Raw genomic sequence first — 20,664 nt, forward strand, 5'->3', positions numbered from 1 at the left:
TTACACTTGTGTATGAAAGTCCAGCTTTCGGTCTCTTATGGCTTCACTGTGAGCCCGTAGAAGCTCAAATATCGCTTCGACGTCAGCTGAAAGTTTAGTTTCAAGTCTCTCCAAACAGGAAGACAAATTCTCTAGTTTATTTTCCATCACACTGAGTGATTTACAGCAGTCTCTGCAGACAGGCTCAGCGCACTGTTGTGTTTGCAACTCAGAAGGAGGGCTCAAAACAGCTTCTTCCCTTGCAACACTTCCGTCATTTTTGGAAGCATTTAAAAGTTCTACTTTCTTTTCCGCCGTTTGGATATCTCTTGTGTTCGGCTACGCAAGGTAATAAATGAGATCCTTGAGAAGAATTTTCAGAGTTCAGCGGCGCACTTTCTTCTCTCCGATGAACATGATTTGTCGGTAGGTTCAAGCTGGTCGGTCTTGGTCGAATTCCGCTTGTCCCCAATTCATCCGGTACATTTAATGAATTTCTAACATTTGATGTTCCTTGCCGAGGGAATACTGTGCTCGAGTCGTTGGGAGATATTGGAGATTGATCAACCTGTGAGTTAACATTGACGAAGCCGTTGTTGACCTTTTTGACATCGAGGAAGTCCTAAATTGAAAAAAAAAAGGTAAATTCATTCATTATTAATCAAGGAACGGGTAGAGCCAACTCACAAAATTGACTGAGCCCGCAGTCATCCAGCAGTTTTTGTCAGTGGTTGCTAAGTAACAGGATGTGACAGGTCTCTTCGCAAACGTGCACTTCAAAAAGTGCGACGATTACCCAAAAACGATTCTGAATAGGACTTGATGTAATGGAAAGTAATGTTGAAGGGAGGAAAGTTTTCTTCTACGTAATGCGACAAAGAAATAGTAACATCTATTGTAGCAAAGGTAGATGTGCAAAGGCTATGCAGCTTCTGTTGGGGGGAGTGGGGCTACTCCCTATAAGGGACTATACGGGAAGGCTCCGCTCGAAAGGGGTACCATTTTAGGTTATAGGTATTGTAAGGTATATAAAGGAGAAAGGATTCCACGAGTTGGAGTATACATGGTAAACTATGGAATATCCCACGAGTCACTTGTATTTTCTCGGTATACACAAGAGTCTTTAGGCGCTCACTAAATTTCGCCGAGAATAAGATCGCGACGCACGATAGGAAGGTTGGGTTGAATACCGTCGAATATACAACGGCTTTCCTGTATTGTGATTGGCTGTATTTTCTATGGTATGGCATAAAAAAGGGTAGAGTACTGTATGTCTTGTCTTTGGTCAAACAGTTTCTAACCTGTTGACATGTGTAAAGGAACAATTTTTTTATTCAGAGATGATACGAGTTATGACGCATCATTACGATGTTACGACGCAACGAGTTCCTGAATTGACGCAAAACTAACAAATTGAATAAATTAATTGAATAGTTTTTTTTCGCGACAACCTTTCAGATTGTGAGCAATTGTTTCGCCTAGCTATGCAAAGGTTTTTTTTTTTGTCTTGTTAACCTAAACGCGCACCGACATCGGTATTTAAATATGTGTTGTGGACGCAGAAACCTGTTTTTGCCAATTTTCCCCGCGGTAAAAGAGATTAAGTTAGTAACAGACCTTCTCTACTTCGTCTCCGCGCAAGTTGTAAGTGACTTCAAGATCCTTGATGAAGTTTTCTTTGAACAGCGGATACTGTTTTAAGATGTGAAGCACGTCCTCTCGTGCAACCAGCCGCAGTTCACAGTACGTTAATGCCCGGATGCTGGCGTTAGAGTTGACCACAGGCCTGTCGGGATCGATGGCAAAGTTTTCACCAAATGAGTCGCCTTTACCTGGGAAACGCGATACATAAAAGAAGGAAAAGATGAAGCAAGAAGCTTACATCAATGAATGATGAATGAACTAAGCCTGGATCTCATATAATCGCCCCGATCGTTTCTATCGCCTCTGTCACTTCAAAAAGTTTTCTTGCGTTCGGGACGATTATATGAGAACATTAAACAGACGATCGCTAACGGCTGCGGCGATTGGGGCCTCCCACCCTTATTGGGGCGATCACGATCGCTTCAATCGCCCGTGTTTTATCCTTCTAGCATCTCTTTCCCTTCTCCGCAGTAAAACTGCAATAACTGAAAAGATTGCTGACCACGAGTTTTGCTCTTTCATTAAAGGCTGCCATTGGGTTTGATCGAGGGCTAAAATGATTGTTTATCGTAGGTATTCGCTCATGCCAGGCACCCTGCACCCAGATCGCTTCCACTCGCTTCGATCGCCTACGATCGTCTCAGAATTTGCAAACGATCGATGCGATAGAAACGATCGGGGCGATCATATAAGAACCAGCCTTAAGAGTGAATGTATCTGCTTCTAAGCGATTTACCAGGCAAGCAAAATACAAAAACTCACACGACGTAAACAGAGATATAACTTGGGGGGTCGGGGAGGGGTCCAACCTCTGAAAAGTAACTGGGAACCAGTTACCGCGCATTCAACAAAAGGAAAAACATAAGTTATTTTCAATTCGGGGCACTATCAATCCGAAATATACATTGTTTTAGATACTCTTTTGTGTGAATTTGTTCTTCCTCCTCCCATAACGTAACCTTCGTAGCGAGGGGCTTTTTTGGCAAAAATAACAAAAAATATTAATAAAGGAACAACGGTTGTAATAGATAGAATGAACGGAAAAGAGAGAAAAGGCTTACCTAGAATGGCCATAATGACGTCACTGCTTAGTACTTCCACTGTTCCCCTTATCACAAAGTACAAATGATTCACTTCATCTCCCTGGTAGATAATGTAATCCCCAGGGGGGAGGTGAGTGGTTTTTATGTGAAGGGCGAGAGCGCGTAAACAACCCAGAGGTGCCGAGGTAAATGCTGGGTAAGACTGAAGCAGGCTTGCATTCAGATGAAGACAAATGTCTGCTTGAAGACACTCGGGGAAGTGTTTGAGAACCTGTGATACACAAAATAAGCAAAAGAACGGTAAGAAGTTATTGAGACGTTTTCCTAATCTCTGCCAATGCCAACGTTTTTAAATTAAAAGGGGTCATTTCAAGCAGAGTCCGACAGAAAGACTTTGTCCTATGGCAACAATATGGCGCTCATTACTCCCACGGAGAATTTTATACAAAACATAAATGTGCAGGTGCCAGTTTTGGCTATAAAAAATTTACGAATTTTCACACAAATGGTTGTCCTGTGAACACGAGTCTTAGCAAAACCCATTACAACCTTTCAATATCCATGGTTGCCACAGACATCAGTTTTCAAAATTCACTGACTTTTCCCTGATAAAAATAAAATTTCCCTGACCAAATAAATACAAAATGTCAGGTATAGTAGTGGCCTACAGCCTCAGCTTCCAACAAAATAAAACATCGCTGAGATAATTTTGACTGAAATGTTCCTTCCATCCATCGATTGTATGAAATCAGCGGTGTTAAATATTCCAATTTTCCCTGACCTTTTTTCAAAATGTCAATTTTCCCTTACTCAAAAGAAATTTCCCTGACTTTCCTGAGCTTGAAGAATTTTATTTTTCTCTTACCATTTGATAACCTGTGGGAACCCTGAATTCACCTTTGTTTATGTGACTGTCCACAAACAAACTAACGAGATCAATATCATGACCCCTGGGGTAATAACTGCCATATTTAGTTTGTTGCTACTGACCTGTTCCATATCAATACCGTTTGTATAAGACCACACGTGATGAGCATAGTCCTCGACCCGCTGCCGGAGGGGACTGGGAATCTGGTGAAACCGGATGAACTCACGCACCTTCTGCATCTGCGCGTGATAGCGAGCTGTTGTCGAGTACAGCCTCGCTATGATGGCGGCCACATTTCCAAATATGGCGGCGTAAAATAGTGCTGACAAGAAAAAATACGGATTAATTAGTAATTCGTGTCTACAGTCAACTTTTTCTAAGATGGACGCCGTCGGGACTAACCTGCGACCAGGCGTTCTTTGTTTTCGCGGCGGGAAAAAAGAACGCTGATTGCAGGTTACGTCGGGACTGGCTCCAAATGTCCGTCTTAGAGAGGTGTCCGTCTTATAGGGAGTTCAGTTACAGTAAAATAACTGAAAAAGGCAGGAACGGGACCAACACTAGGTGTCCGTCTTTTGGAGGTGTCAGTCTTGTAGAGGAGTCCGTCTAGGGAGAGTTGACTGTACTTCAAATTCTGCTGATAAAATTTGACTGGGACACCGGACAGAACCAACTGACAGATTTAGTACATTCGACGAATTTGGCGAAATATCGTAAGCAAAATTATTCCAGAAAACATGACAAGTCAACCCCACTTGACGAATCTAACGATTTGGTACAATTTTTATTGCCTACTTTGGGGACGAATAGAAGGAATTTGACACATGGAATTGTTGGGAAATACGCTAAGGATAATGAAACCTACGGTGGACTAGCATTCCATCCAGGGAAAGTGTATATATAAAGCTGTATTTATAGTGTTTGTGTGCTACAACACCTAGTTTGTCGAATTTCTTTGGAAAAGAACAGGAGTTGAAGCTAACACAATCTAAAGCAAATTTTGCTAGCATTCATGTCTTAATAAAAGTCGCTTTTCAGAAAAAAATGACAAGAAGGCTTTCAAATTATTGGAGATTGGGGAGTAATTCGGGTGTGAGAGTTTCCGGGTTAGGGGGAGTACGTTGGGGGACAGAATTTTCGGGAAGGGTAGGAGATTCGTCGGGGGAAGCTGAACGAGCAAATCAAAAGCGATAAAAAATGCAAAAGAACAACTTACATCCAATCAGCATCACACAAATGGAAAACATTTTCTCGGTATTAGTGTTCGGAGAGACGTTTCCAAATCCCACACTCGTCAAGCTACTCAGCGTAAAATACAAAGCTGTTACATATTTTGAATGCAAGTCAGGCCCGCTAGTTATGTCGCTCTTATTGTACGGCTGATTAATCTGCTTCCCTAATGAATCCAGCCAGCCTATAGTGCTGCCCTCGTTTTCCAGTTCGATGTTGCCAATAAAGTACCAGATACAGGCGAGCCAGTGCGCAAGTAACGCGAACGAGCACATCATAAGTAACAACACTGCCATGCCGTACTCTGAGTAGTGATCCAATTTGCGAGCGACTCGGACGAGTCTCAAGAGGCGAGCTGTCTTCAGGAGACCAATCAGCGTTGTTGTCTGTGGAAAATAACAAACCTCAGTAAAACAAATACAGTGTGCCTTACACAGGTCGATCTACAGCTATCTTGTCCTACGTGAGATCAAACTGGCGGAAATCATCCGTAATGCCAGCGCAAGAGAAAGAAATCCCCGCATCTATATAATAATACCGACTTACTTATGCAGCTGCAAAAAATGCTGCAAACAATTCCCGCTTCAAGCTAGCTATGATTAAATGTCAAAACAGGAAGGTCTGTAGTACTGATTGTGAACCACCTTAGGTTAAGTTTCGTTCAGGCCTAGTGGCCCATCAGGCCAGAGCTTATCCTGGTTTCAGTAGCATGAAGCGATTGGGAGCAGTCCATCGCAGGGTTACCCCCCAGCATTAAATTCGTTGCTACCCATTTATACACCTAAGGGGAGAGAGGCACTGTGGGAGTCTAAGTGTCTTGCCCAAGAACACAACGTAGATGGCCCTGGCCAGAACTCGAACCCAGACCGCTCAATCCGGAGACACAGTCCAGTCTACTAACCATTAGGCCAGCGCACCTCCCTAAACCACCTTAAAGTAACATGAAATAAGCGTCGTTCCCGAATAAGTGCCCAGTTTTCCACAAACGAAGAGCTACCAAACTGAATTAGTGCCCAGGCACTAAATCGAATCATCATGGCAAGCAACGCGGATCATAGATAACAGTAAAAAAATAGTTTAAACCTACCTGGTCCGTATTTCCGATCATAATGAGCAGCTCGAATGGAATCGCCGCAACCAAGTCAATAACAAACCATGTCTTACAATAATGCACGGCAATACGGCAAGGATGACTGACAACCTCGTCATTAATATCCACAAACGTCGTACGGAAGTTGATAAATATGTCAATAATAAACATCACATCCACGATATAATCCACTATGACCAGGGGGTCGGAGTATATATTCACGGGCCCGGTGTTTTTTCGTGTCTCCGGGTCCTTGTTGCGTTCCTCCTGTTGTTTGTCCCGAGTCAGTATGAAGGACGCCACATAAGGCGTCACAATAGCTGTGTAAATGACAAGGAATAACACCAACCAGTCCCAGAATGCCTTGAACGGCGAGTAGTGAAGAATTGTCCAGGGGTGAATTTTAGGAGCTTGGAGCTTGTACTCTGGAAGGACATCAGCACCCAGGGACATGACCTAGTAACACGACAGAGGTCACAACGTTTAGGTACGCCATTAATTAAAAGAGACGGTGTCGGGAGTCGAAACGAACCGTGAATAAATTCATTTTTGTTGAGTAGGGTGTTCAGTGAATTTTTAAGATGATTTCCAGTCCTTACTGCGCAATCTCCCCTGCAATGTTATGTAAGTCTCACACGAAAAAAATGTTTTCAAGCAAAAATTAAAATTCCGGGACAAACTAACGCCAGATATCTTTGCATAACAAGAATAGCGAGTACAAAAATCTCGACCTGTAATGGCGGACAAAAAAACTTCATGTACGCTATTACCGAGGTGTGACGTATCAACGAATTCAAAACAAAAATGAAAACAAACCCCGAGTCTGCGCAGTACGGACTGGAAATCAGCTTTAAATCTTTAAATAACGAAATCATTAATAGATAGACACTATTAATAGCTGAGAAAAATGTTACAAGTAAAATCAGTAAAGATATAACGAAGTGGGATGTAATAATGGCATCAGGATTTAAGCAAGCTTTGTAGGACCACCAATTTGTAAAGGAGAACGAACGGAAAACCACAAGAGTTTGTAAAATAGTTAGTCCAGACAGCTCCAGATTTTGGAGCACATTTAATAAGAAGTAAGTTACCAAATTATCATGATCATGGGAGAAAAACAACTCATTTATACATGGCGGATCCAGGGGTATTAAAAAGTGTAGTGGGGGGGGGGGGGGGGCAGTTTCTTGCTTGGCTCAGTTTCTTGCTCCAATTTTGGGGGAAGGGGTAATCTTCGGCCCTACGGGAATTATATCTTTCAGCAGAAAAGGGGGGCCCTATATTCCCAAGTGTTTACCTATCCAAAAATTATTAATCACAAAGCGATACCTGAGCGACTTTTTCCGTTTTCCTTGGATGTACAAGCTGTTGCATATCAAGACGCTGCGAAGCAATAAGTGCTGAGCCTCTGAAATCCACATTTGTGCCATCTAGCCAAGGCTTGTTTCGAGGGCTCCACAGCGAGGACTCCGAAACGGCTGCAGACAGTCGGGATTTTATCTCGGGAATATACAACATGTTCCCAGGTTTGGAAGCCGGCGTGACCGAGGCCAATTGGTTTTATAAGCGATTCTGACTCTGCACTAACGTTCTTTGAAATCTTTGACACGTCAATCATAGACGACGATTTTAGGGAAGGCGATTTGCGCGAGATTTGCTGCTCTGGGGAGGACGGTGGGGAAGGATATAGCCCTGGACTCGGAACCGACCCAGTAGGGGTGGGGGGCTGTACGCTCATAACTGGAACGAAAGAAGGAGAGTCTATTTCGCTGGCTCCGCTTGAAGTGAAGTGTGTTTCGGGATCACGGCTACTTTTTGCGCTTTGATTGTCTTCCTCATCTGTAGCGGAGCCATTGTATTCTTTCCTTTTTCGCCTGATGGCTGCGGGAATTCTATTCACTTGCAAAGGAAACTGGAAACAGGATCCTAAGAAAAAGACACATTTGTCACTGATAAGAACACAGTCTCCATAGATAACAGAATTTAGGCAACTGTTTCCCGTTTTTAAATACACGTAGAAATTAGATGAAATCAACCTCTAACCACCTCTATTAGCATAGTTGTGCTTTTTACCCATCTTACAAAACAAATTGAATAATTTGCATAAAACGTTGCCAAGTGCATGTAACATACTATGTTATGAACATGTCTCGAAACGGTTTTTTCTTTGCCGCGATCGCTGTTATGAGAATGATGAACGCGGTTCAAACCCTCAGGCAACTAAGAGAACTTTTGAAGTTGTCTCAAAACGGTGTAGCCAGGGCAATTTCTAAATTTATTGTTTATTTTAGTGGAATTTTGGGGATTTGTGGGGGAAACACCAGGAGAGTGGTCTAACTCCCAAAAGAAAAATCGCAAAGCCGACCCACTTCGTCTTTTAGAGTTATTAGGCGAGCCCTTTAATCTGGCCAAGTTTCATCCAAATCGGAGAGATGGCATGTATCGCCCCTGCCTGGTCCTCTTGTAAACTCGCTCGCAACAGCTAAGTGCAGTTTCGCATCGACTGCAAGCTCAGTTGTCGGTTCTTTCAGAACATTCCCTGCCGTTAACGCAATCTTTATAGGAAGATCGCGATCTGCTAAGGAAAACTGAGTGCACCTCGCCAGGAAAAAATTGATTCGTAAAAAAAACTATGTTTGATGACCACCAATTCATGTCTTAGTCAAAAGAATTGTTATCAAAAGACTCAAAATAGCACGTAGAAAAACACATGTTTGATCAATAAATGTAACTTGCTCTTCCATTAATTTTCAAGTTGAAAACTGACTTGCACAAGTTGGAACAAAAACTGCACATTAATTTGTGTATTTTAACGAAATCAGCATTAAAAAAATCTGTTAAGCCTCATTCCCGCCTACAAAATAATATTCTAATATTTAAACTCAACAAGGAAACAACGTCGATAGAAGTTCTCAGCAAGGCTGGGAAATAAAAAGGAGATCAGAGAAGAAGCCGGCGTTAGGAAACTGCCATAGCTCGAAATATTTTTCGCAAAACTGCTAAGATAAAGTATGTTAAAATGAAATATCGATTGATGTTTTATCCTGACCAAAATCTATCCAAATTTGTTACCTTTTCAGAAGATAACGCAGCGCTGTGTAAATAAAAACGTAAGAGACGAAGAGACAAGCAAACAAAATTAATAAAAAACCTACCCTAGTCGCCCCCAAAATATCCGCTTACATTGCGCCACCCATGTGATTTTGAACCGTTAAACTGAAAGGAAGGTCTTCAAGTCGAAGTGTTTTTTTCCTGCGAAATTAAAATTAAACTTGGCATATTGCCAAGCGCAAATTCATTTCCTTGTTCGAACAATAACAAGGTGTCTCGAATTGGTACTGGTTGACTGATTCAAAAGACAGTTCTTTTTCCAGCGGACAGCTGACAGAATCGACCGAACCGAAAAGAAACTAGTGCTGAAAAAAATCCCTCCGTCGCACCGATGTTTTATCGGTTTTCGTGCGTTTGGGAAAGCTAGTGCAACGGATGAAAATTGAATGCTCTAGGCACAAAGTAATTTCTTATCAGAAGATTAGTTTAAGTCAGAGAAAGATTCCACCTGCTTTTAAAAGCCTGCCCAAGTTATTCAATGATGTCTATTAATTTTAACCGCAACTAGCAGAGTGCACGGAAAATGCGAAGACGCGAAACGTATTTTCCATGACAGACGTCCACAAGATACAGTTGAAATGTTAGAACTTTTTCAAAGAGGTTTGATAAAAGACGAACGAAATTTAAGGCAAATTAACGATATCAGAGTTCGAAAAGTATTGCTTCTAGTGTTGTTGTTTTTGACGAAGCCTTTGAAAGACTAATTTAAATACCCCCTTGTTTTATTTTCTCATTAAAATCTGTTGAGGGCAATGATAAAATATGACTTTGAACCATGTGGTTATGCTTCAGTTTTGGTGACCGCACGCCAAGCAATTAAAGCAATACATGTGAGAAATTGGCAGATGTTACGTATTTTTATTGCAAAGCGCAGCATGTTTTTGAAAGCATAAGAAAAAGAATTCGCAGTTTGGAGGCCTGTCAACACTAGCGATACATCAAAAAGTAATAAATTGCCTGCCTACAACGACAGAATTGTTAATATATGCTACACTTAGGGCGACATTGCCCAAAACCATACTCCGACCACCAAATGACGTCCGTATGTCCGCTATTAAATTGCTTTTTCGCACTGCATCAGGGCTTTCACTGATTGCGTACAGTTAATCCGCTGACATTTTGTTGGCCATGAGTAAGAGTGTACATATTTATCCACAGCAACATAGTTATAGGGGAGGGGAGGGTTGATACCTATAACCAAACGCGCGCGTACAAATGCAAATGTTGAACAGACCGCAAAAAAACTGAGTAAGTGTCAGTCAGTGGACCAATCGAAACTCAAAGTTGTTGTTGATGATGCATGGAAGTTTTTTTTTGGGGGGGGGGGGGGGGGGGAATTTAACTTGTTTTAATTTATACAAAGAAAGGCACAACTAAGTCCCCTGCAATCACGTGTAAGATGAAAATGCCATTTCAAGAATTCAAGAGCTGTTTAAAATCAGTGTTTACAGTAATGCTAAGTAAATTGCAGACTAAATGATCCATTGCTTCTTAAACTTCACTTCAACGCTTCCGCAAAATTCGGAGGACGCGCAGCTGTACAAACACGAGGATTTGAATTTATTTTATTGTTATTTTTAGGGGATTTATTATCTCAAAATGTACAAAACTCGATCTAGATTTTATTGGAATCTTGTTATGCAGCTCTTTTAGTGAAAATAAAAATCATAAAGCATGTTAGAGGTGGAGAAAAACAATCTAAAGTGGTGTGATAAAAAATTGACAGAAATGAACAAGAAACAAACTTTCCATTCGAGGGCAACAAGCCAAGGCAAATAAGATCAGTTTTACAAAGAAACGAATTTTGCAACTGTATATCTTCTCTTTTCAACAAATGAGCAACAATCTTTGGCGAATAAAAAGATCTGAAAATTTTCAATGCGAGCCTGGTTCGCGTTGATTTTGGTTTCAATATGTAAATGTAAATCGTCCATCTATCGACAACTATTGAGTCTTTCTTTAGAGCTCTTTTCACCTGATTTAACACTTTCAACGATTGCAATTAAGACAGCCTTTAAAACAAACGTGGCCTGGGATTTCAAAACTGAAAAAAAATTGCAAAGACGCATGGACGAACCCTTTAAGGAAGCCGTCGAAATGCTCAAGACGAACAGTATGGCTTGATATTGATATGTCGATTCCATTTGTATTGAAAACATCCCGCATTGTTGGTAAATCTAGCGATAGATTATTTGCCGTTTCGCCTTGAAAAAGCCCCACAATGATTCCTAATCTCATTTGCGTTGTAACCCCTCTTTGCCAAATCGCCTTGTCTGATTTCGAAAAACATCTAGTTAAACTGACATTTAGATTCTTTCTTACCTTCTCAGGCGCAGATTACACAGGAAGGTATAAGTTAAATCCTCGAAAATCCTCAATTGATGTCAACGAGAAATCGAGCTTATAAGGGCCGGAAAAGTCTGGATATGTAAATGTATGCAAATCATAAAAAAATGTGTGCATTTACGGGGTGCATTCAAATTAGCATATTAGATCAAATCGAGCTCAGGAAGGAAGGCAGCTTGATCAATAAATAAATATAAATTTGTATTAGGAAAAAAAAATGGTCAACCTAAAATTTAAAAAAAGAATAATGCTTATATCTACTTCTAAAGCTGGTTCAGAGTTCCTGTCTCATATATTTTGTCAAGGCAAGTTAGGAGTTTTTCTTAGAATGTATACCTTTTAGCAGACATAACAAAAAGTAGCAAGACAAAAACTGGAAAACAGGATAAACGTTGAAAGAATGCACAAACAGGATAATGGCGTTTGTGCAAAAAACTGTTTCACAAACTGTACAGGAGATCTTATGCAATGAAAAGTTGAGTATCATAAAAGAAATTCACATCACTACGAAATTTTAAAAGGAAAATTATCTTTCTTTTAATGTGCCCCTTTTTTCTTACAAGAATGTTTTTATGGCTTTTTCTCTAGCTCGACCCAGACTCCGCAAACTGAATTGGGGCGAGTTAAATAAAAGACAGTGTACAAAGTACTTCACCGCGGTCAAACGTCTAGGTTTTTTTTTTTTGGGGTTTTTTTTTTTTTTTTTTTTTTTTGGAATATAAAATTTTTAAATTTTTCTTTTTTTTAATTTTTTTTAATTCCTTTTTATTTTTTTTTTTTTATTTTTTTTTTTTTTTTTTTTTTTTTTTTGACAAGTACACATGACTTCTTCTTGCGTGAAAATGATTACAAAACAATAGAAGCACCATCGTCAATAACATTGGAAAACAAATTTAATTTTTTAAATGCATGAAATAAGGCAAAACAAATATGGGCAAAATTCAACAAGCGAATAAAAACATATAAAGCCCGTAAAAGAAAGTGGGGGGAAATAAAAATTCGCAACGAACCAATTGAACTCATTTGTTATCTGTAACAAAGCGTCCATAAAATAATACAATGGTCTCCATAGAGAGAGCTTCCACTGTACTCTTGAGCAAAACACGAGGGTTTCTTTCTCACTCTTTGAGTGCAGGTGTTAGTTTATACGAGCGCGACGCCCACGCGAGTATAGTACATCACGTGGGTGAAACTGAATGTTTCGCTGCAAAACTCGCTCGTCACGCGCGTGGTTTATTACACGCGCGCGTCGAACACTGGCGGGCATTCATCGTGAACCACTTATATTTCAAACGATTGACTTGGAGCATGTCTGCTGTAGTCGCCATAAAAAAGAAAGACCAAACAGAAATCGAGCTTTTGTTCACACGCAAACAGACATGCCAACAAATAAAACGCAACCGACACAGATAAAACTTACATCATTTTGTCAATGCTAAATGCTAACCACCTTGAGAAAGATAAGAGATTTATAACGACTTTTCTGAGGCGCGTTACTGTAAAGCTGGTATGTCTTTTATCAAAATGACAGTGAATGCAAATGATTGTGCACTCTTGGCTAAAGTCCGCTATAAATATTTTTGATACCGTATTGGTTGGGGAGAAACGGAGAAAATTACAATGAATGTATGATAATATGACGACCTGGTTAGGGTTATGTAAATCCGCTTTAATCTGTCATTTTGGTATTATAGCATGCACCGAAAGCCTGGAGCAGGCTAATTTTGGCACTATTCTTGTATGGGCATATTTCTTTAAGGTTATATCTCTTTATTTCTGGGTAGCTCAAAACAATAAGCCGTTGCCCAGTTCCGACGAATTCCCCGCCAGAAATGTGAAGTTTGAAGCGGGTTGATGTGTTCCGAAATCCGGATTTCCGAAGTCTGCGTAAACGATCCGATCCGATCCGATCTGATCGGGGTCGAAGCCGACTACTTCTCTCTTGACGGGAAAAATTGAACGCGTTCGAAGTGAGTGTTTAAAGTTGAAGGAGAAAACAGCACTGCCTCAACCTGGAATAAAAAGGACCTTGCAATTCTCCAAGAAGGCAAGTGTAACCTACAAACTTCAGTTTACTGAAAAAAAGCTAAAAAGCTTAGTTTTGCTGTTGTTTGAACAGAACAGAGCGTGCTTTAGACTACGAGCAGTCCATTTTCGCAGAGCCGCGAGCTTGAAGCGAATTTTTCTAAGAGTCCGTCGAGCTGAAGAAAAAAAATTACGCGCGAGGGGAGGAGGCGGGGCGAGGCGATATTTTTCGCCTCCGCCCGCCCCGCCTCCCCCCCGACGCGTAATGTTTTCGCTTCAAGCTCGACGGCCCAAAAAGATTTCGCTTCAATCCGACGGACCTGGAATAGGGAGCTCGTAGTCTAAGCGTGCTTCGAAAGCTGGAGATTTACAACACTCATTAGCAAGCAGAGCTGCGCAATGTTTGGCAAAAACCTTTTGCGCAACATTTCCAGGACTAGAAATTCAGGAGAATACTCAAGTTAACATGATTTGAAATTTACAGCCACTGAACATTTAGACCTTCCACATGTTTAAATTCCTAATGGTTAAAGGCTTCCTGGTCTTGAAAAAATTTACAGTCGAACGTCTCCTATCGGACTGACACCTCTAAAATATGGACACCTCTAAAATTCTGGTAGCATGGCAGATTCTGTTAGTAGTACAATTGAACTTAACCTCTCATTAAATAAATTATTAGGTGAAACAAAGACAAGGAAATTACACAAAGAGCTCAAGATCAATTTCGTAAACAGTGGTAATAGTCAAACGTTAAATCCAGGTGGTATTCTTAAGCAACGTCTCAAGCAGGGTTTGAAGGTATTTTTGCATACAAAAAATTCACTCATTTATAATTTCCATTTTCCAAATTTAAACAGTATACTGATGCCCAAGAAAAAGAAAACTGGTTTGCTGAAATTAAAAAAAAACATGAAAGTTTGTGCTGTCTGTGCAGCTTGAACAAAATCCAGGTACAGTTCCAGACACTTAATGTACACTTTTTTTCAGGTTTGGGAAACAAGTCAAAAGGCTTAATTCTTACACAGTGTATATAAGTTATGTGCTTTAGAGTTCTAGATTATCACACACTGTGACTCTACAAACCCAGCTACTTAGGACCTGTTCACATGGCGGTGGGGGACCCCGGGTAGGTGAGGTACCTCACCTTGGTGAGGTTACCAATCTCTTCACACAATCTCTCTTTTTTTCTTGATTGCATTCACATGCGAGGTGGGGTACCCCACCTAGAGAGGTTACCCGGTTAGCCGGGCCGGGTAACCCGCCCAGCTGGGGTGAGTTTTCTCCATGTGAAAGCTTGAGAGTGGGGCAACCCGCCTAGCCGGGGTAATTAAATCGAAATTGCGCAAAGCCCGCCAAAAAAAATGGAGCTATTCCTCCGGGGGGGGGGGTTATTCCGTGAAATAAACTCAAAAATAAACGGTGGCCCACAACAATAAAAACAAAAAAAAATAAAAACACTCTCTTAATAACCACAAAACAAAATTTTTTCATCATAAATGAACCCCCCACCAAACAAAAAAAAAAAAAAACAAAAAAACAAAAAGGTCGTAAACTCCAGAACAAGTGGAACTTTTACTTAAATATTTGAAAGAGTACAAAATCACTTGTCTTGTGACTTTAATGGGAAAGATTTTGAACAAGATTTGTCAGCAAAGTATACAGAGATACGCTGATGCTTGTCCATTGATTTATGTCGATGAATTTGGGCCTCAAAGCACCACGCAATAGCATTTTAAACTTCACCCCACCTCCCCGGGGTTGCATGTGAAGACAAGTTTTCTTCACCACGGGTAAGTGGGGTACCTCACCTACCCGGGGTCCCCCACTGCCATGTGAACAGGCCCTTAGAGATTGTGGAATGGGCTATGGGGTATCCTTCCTTCAATCCACAGGGTGCCACAGACATTTCTTATCAGTCACATCTGCTTGCTAAATTTAAATATTTTACTGTCTAGTTATTAGACAAGGAGTCTGAGTTTCTAAGAGCTAATTAACAGTCAATGAGCCAGCCAAATTGTCTATTGCAAACAAGGGTAAGCAGTCTAGATAGTGTGTTAGCAGACACTATCTTGAACAATCAATCCTTTATTTAGCGTGGTCAGTATGCTTAGCTTGAGAGCTACTGTAGTTTCCAGGTACGCCAGGGAATCATAAAAAAATACAAAATAAACACTTCATTAGAAGTAAAAGGAGAACAGACTAAACACTACTATTTTGAGTATAATTTTAAGCCAAAAATACTTGTAGCATTGATGTGGAGTGTTTATTTTATTATTATTATTATTATTATTATTATTATTATTATAATTATTATTAGTATTATTTTAATTATTATTATTATTATAATAAAATAAACACTCTACATCAATGCTACACTGACAAAAGAACATGTGCCGCCATACTTGGCAAGGTGACTTCATCCTTGTTTGGTGACCATGTGACATCCTCATGATTGACAATGTACATAACAGCTGTTCCTTCTTCATTTCTCACAGGTGCGACAAGAACAGAACACAAGAATGATGTTCCTGACAGTTAAAACATACATACATCAGTTGACAGAAACATCAACAACACAGCATCAATTTCTGGTGAGAATTAAGACCAATGAAATCAAAATTGTATCTAGTACAGTAGTGGATCCAGACCTTCAGGCATTAAGTAGGGGGGCCTGTTCATCCAGACTCCAAGAGTAAGAGGGGGGCCCACTCTCAAAAATAATTTTTCTCGGCCCTACATGCCTTGGTTTGGCCTAAAAATAAGGTAGGGGCCCAGGACTTGGAGCAGGACAGCTAGCGCCACTTTTCTTTTCAGCAAGAGACGAATACTGACTATCAGAAGACAGTATTTTTGATAACTGCAAAATATTAGATTCTTCCTGGCATCCAAATTTTAAATAAGCGCCACCATCAAATAAGCACCTTCCTCGAATAAGCGCTGCACTTGAGGCGCAGAAAATTTAATAAGCGCCGCAGCACTTATTCGAGAAAATACAGTACAATAGAACAGGGCCAGTAACTCGAACTTGGATAACTCAAACACCCCGCTAACTCGAACTAACTTCCATTTCCATTGGATGTGACCCCACTTTTCAGTCATTTTTACTTGGTTAACTCGAACTCAGATAACTCAAAAACCCTGCTGACTCGAACTAAATTTCATTTCCTTTCATCAAAATGTGGGTCAAATTTACCCTGATAACTCGAATTTCAGTTCCATGGTTGCCCCAGCATTGATTAGAACAACGAACAGATCACGTATTCGACAGCCACTTTCCACTCTTATCATAAGAATATATGGTTGTGTTTGAGTTTCTGACAAGATAAGATAAATTTGCTCTTTACTGTTTACTGAACTCACTCAAACTGTTTTTGTTTTCCTTTAGAGTTCGAGTTACCGGGGTACTACTGTAAAAGACACGGGAGGCAGGAGGTTCAGACCCCCCTGTCCCCCTCAACTTTGTTTTGCAGATCAACATTGAAAATGTTCGCAAAATTTAGTTCCTTTCTCAAGAATTTGCTGTGAAATCACAAAATTTAAGCCTCGCAAAATTAAATTCCTGTGAAAGTAAGTACGTAACAGTACTAAGGTACAAGACAGCACAAGATCGATTTCAGAGAAAATCGGATAATTCTGTGTTTATCACTTTCACCGGAAACGCCTTTCAGAATTATGAATTGTCTGCAAATTGCAATTAATACATCCAAAATTCTCAGGTGATAAATTAGGAGGCAGTCTCCTCGCTTTGATGGGCCGATCGATCCATCAGGAAGTATTTGTATTCAGCGAGAATAAAACCTTACAATTTCCAGCGTTCTGGCATGAAGCACACATTCATCACAATAAAATTATTATCACAATAACATAAGCCAATGGATTCAACAACATGAAACTACAGTCTTAATTTATGTCTGTTTCAACGCCAATTCTATGGGTTCTGCGCCTGAAGGCGTTAGAAGCCAAACAGATCCGCTTAGCTCGCCGAATCTCATTGTATTAGATCCTCAAATATGCACATTTTTGGCGAGTAAACAGAGGGTAATTCAAACAGAGTAATTTTTACAGTTGATGTTTCGAGATCAAAAGAAATGAAAGCATTGACATTTTAAAACCCCTACCAAAACAGTCATAAAATCATGACACCTTTAGCTTTCGTCAGGGTATAATTAAAATACATTTTTATTAAACGCGCTAAAATTTTCCCAAAAGATGTAATAATCGAACTCTAAACGAGCGACTGCAGCTGTTTGGAATAAAAGGTAAATACTTACTGCATACGGGCGGCTCTTCATTTAATAGTACAAGCTTACATTATAACGAAATACCGCCAAGGGTGCAACGAACATACAAATTGAAAATTTGTCTATTCACCGCGGGTGATTCTCACATCGAAGGCGATCATCTCCAAGTTTATAAAATATTTATTGTATTCAACACTATCCAAACCAATGTTGTGTTAGGAAAACTTGGCGTAAGTTCTTTCTAACCCTAATTAACAGGCGAACAGAAAAAAGTGAACGCAAATTATCACATATTCTGTTCGCGCGCGGTTTGTCTCAAGTACTGACACATGCAGCTACATGCAGTTGCCAAACATGTTTCGCTGTTCGGGATTCTTACAGAGGAGTTTTGTATTCATGCAAGAACGATCGTTATTATTTTGATCTTACCATCTTTTCTGTAATAGAGGATTTCCACGTGCTTTTCCTCTTGTCCCCTGAGCGCGGCTTTCACTTCCCTGGCGGAGAATTCGTTTGTGTTATCGCCGCAAAGAAAGTCACAACTGCAATGTTTTTGTACCAATTCCGCTCGGCTGTAACCAGTTAGCTCACAAAATCCATCGTTGCAGTATATGATCGGAAGATCGGGCACTTGAGCGTTTCCAAGCACAAAATTTCGATCCGCTATGCGAATTTAAAAGCATTATGAATTAAAAATAATAGCAGCTTGCTATTGTACGGTAAAGTAGAAGCTGAAAGCATCGAAAATTGAGCCATCGATATGTAACTGTAATTTAACCAACTTACGCGATCCGTCGAATTTCTTGATAATTGTTTGAATAAAGATGTTTTGAGGGGCCACTAGGCCTCTTTTTACCGGCATAACGAAGAAAAAACCACACAATATATCCAACAAACCGTCAGCTTTCACTGCTCGAAGGCAAATGTGTTTTGCACATGTATACCGTTCCAAATCGCCGGCTCCTGATTGGCTATCGTAAAATGACTAAAATTTGTGTACTTAAAATGTAAACATTAGCGAAGGAGCATTTTAAATTTTTGTATTGTCACCGAGAGGTCCCAGTGAAATTTGCAATAAATATTTTAATTACGTGTTCATTCGGACGGAATGGAGTATTAAAAACTTAATGTAACGGTACTTGAAGGACAAAAGTATTGTATTTGTGAGCGGATTATGGTAATGAGCGGGCGCATTCAGCTCAAGTGTTATGTATATATTGTTTTTTTCAAAGGCCGGTCTACATAAAAATGTGTGTTTCAAAACAATTACTAGCGCCCAATTTCGACACGCTATTTAATTAACATACACATTCCTTGCCTTCTATTATTATAGTGAAAGTATCCATGGCTTTGAAAGAATAAATACGCGGAGCATAAAATATTACATTAATATAAAAACCCATTAAAAAACCATCGCATATTTTCTGGATGTGATCATTCAAGTTTCGTGACACGAATAACGATTTGCTCTGCCCCAAAGTAAACAGAACGACGAGAGTGCAATTTGCCCCGTCTTTTTCTGCCGATTTTTAAGTGATTTTCAACGTAATCCTCACCATATAGGGGCAATGTTTTGATGTTTTTTTTTTTTCGAATCGAGCAAATTGACGCATGTCTGTAACATGATAGGCCGGCACTTGTTATAAACACTACCATAAATGATTTTACTATTTGGAAAAATATAGACTCCAACTGTCAGCCTTTACTCCATCGTGTACTTTGTATTTGTATTCATATTTTTAAAATTCTAGACTGTGCTTTGTAAATAAATAATGATTCATGTAATTACTATATTATAATTTAAATCGCCAAGATATGTTTGGAAATTGTTCGCCTGGAGCTAAAAAAAGTTCCATAAAACAGTCCGTAACGTACCATGCATCTAGTCATGAGAGAATTTAAAAATAATTTTATGATTATTATTGATGATGTATTCTTTCTACGGACAATTATTTTGTCGGATAAAAAATTGCCCACTGAAATGAGTCGGTGCTAGAGATAATTATGGAGGCATGGGCTCTTGATGGGGGATATTATAGACTAAAAATTTAAAATTCACAAATAAATGCTTCTATAAAATATTCCGTTCACGTAGTCTGCATAATTCTGGTATCTTTGACGTTTGACACTATTTTTAGGGCTGTTCACAAGTTTCTCGGCAACTTTTTGGCAACTTTTAAAATTTCGAGCAACTTTCTCCCTTCTAGCAACTTTTCTCCTTTCGAGCATTTTTTTGCATTCTTTATTCTAAGGAATTTCTAGACGAAAGTTTTCCGAAGATTGTCCGAGTGTTGTTCGAAAGCCATACAAACGTTTAATTCCGAATACTTTTCTAACTTTTCCGAAGATTAACTAAGATTTCCGAAGATTAACGGAGGTTTCCGAGGAAGACCAGGGAAGATGTTTCATCTTTCAATATCTTTACGATTTTTCTCAGTGAAAGGAATCCTTATAATTAAACAAATTTCGAGCAACTTTTAGAGAAATTTCGAGCAACTTGTGGGCAGCCCTAACTGATTTCGTTTGTTTCTTGTCCCGCTCGCTACTCGCTAGCCGCTTTCCTGGTCTCGCATAATCTTGCCCGAATTAAAATACGCGCGCGAACTCTCGCGAGTGAGCTCGGGAGATCTGGAACCTAATCAGAATCAAAATGGCGGACGAAGAGAGTGGTTATGTCCAAGCACGTTTCACAACGAAACAGAAACGGTAAGCTTGAAATTTTGTAACTTCTGTTCATACAGCTGCAAGTAGCACAGTACGTTAATGCTGTGAGTCATTTTTGTATCCAATGGTTTATTTAAACCAAGAACTTCCTACGAATGGTTAGTCACGTCTCGAGGTCTAGTAGGCTTAAATTTTAGTGTAAGGTTTAAGTTATGTTAAGTTTCCACTCTGACTGATCATTCTAATCTAAGTGTCACATAATATTAAATGCTTAATTAGACTTTTCGACTGGTCTAACACGTTCTGAGGTAAAGAAACCAAGGCAAAATGTTTGACTTTGGTTGTTGTGCACGTGGGGTCGTGCATCAGCGTGCATTTCTCGGAGACTCAGAGACAGTTATAGAGGTTTGAGAGAAAGTTTAA

The 20,664-nt window shown here is 39.9% G+C and overlaps 2 protein-coding genes across 3 annotated transcripts in view; one reads left to right on the forward strand and one right to left on the reverse strand.

Annotated features, from left to right (window-relative positions):
* LOC144660150 (voltage-gated inwardly rectifying potassium channel KCNH6-like) lies at nucleotides 1-19,873 on the reverse strand. Its single transcript, XM_078520715.1, is given in 12 exon segments — nucleotides 1-312; nucleotides 314-601; nucleotides 1,597-1,811; nucleotides 2,685-2,937; nucleotides 3,657-3,856; nucleotides 4,751-5,150; nucleotides 5,852-6,310; nucleotides 7,184-7,408; nucleotides 7,410-7,780; nucleotides 15,739-15,864; nucleotides 18,007-18,240; nucleotides 18,364-19,873. Coding segments are annotated over 12 exon segments (3,159 nt in total). The 5' UTR covers nucleotides 18,440-19,873.
* LOC144660184 (ribosome biogenesis protein WDR12 homolog) overlaps nucleotides 13,292-20,664 on the forward strand; it is a 19,005-nt gene continuing 11,632 nt past the window's right edge. The window contains exons 1-3 of one of the 2 annotated variants that reach the window (XM_078520780.1): nucleotides 13,292-13,358; nucleotides 14,194-14,286; nucleotides 15,832-15,927. Coding sequence is in view for 1 of the 2 variants with exons in the window: in XM_078520779.1 (XP_078376905.1) it covers nucleotides 20,228-20,283 (56 nt within the window). In the remaining variant the exon portion in view is untranslated. Of the gene's footprint in view, nucleotides 13,359-14,193; nucleotides 14,287-15,831; nucleotides 15,928-20,076; nucleotides 20,284-20,664 lie in introns of those variants that run through there. The other variant, XM_078520779.1, reaches the window with a different exon arrangement.

The sequence above is a fragment of the Oculina patagonica genome, chromosome 7 (genome assembly GCF_052425735.1).
Source record: "Oculina patagonica isolate OP01 chromosome 7, crgOcupat, whole genome shotgun sequence".
In the NCBI taxonomy this organism is placed as follows: Eukaryota; Metazoa; Cnidaria; class Anthozoa; order Scleractinia; family Oculinidae; genus Oculina; species Oculina patagonica.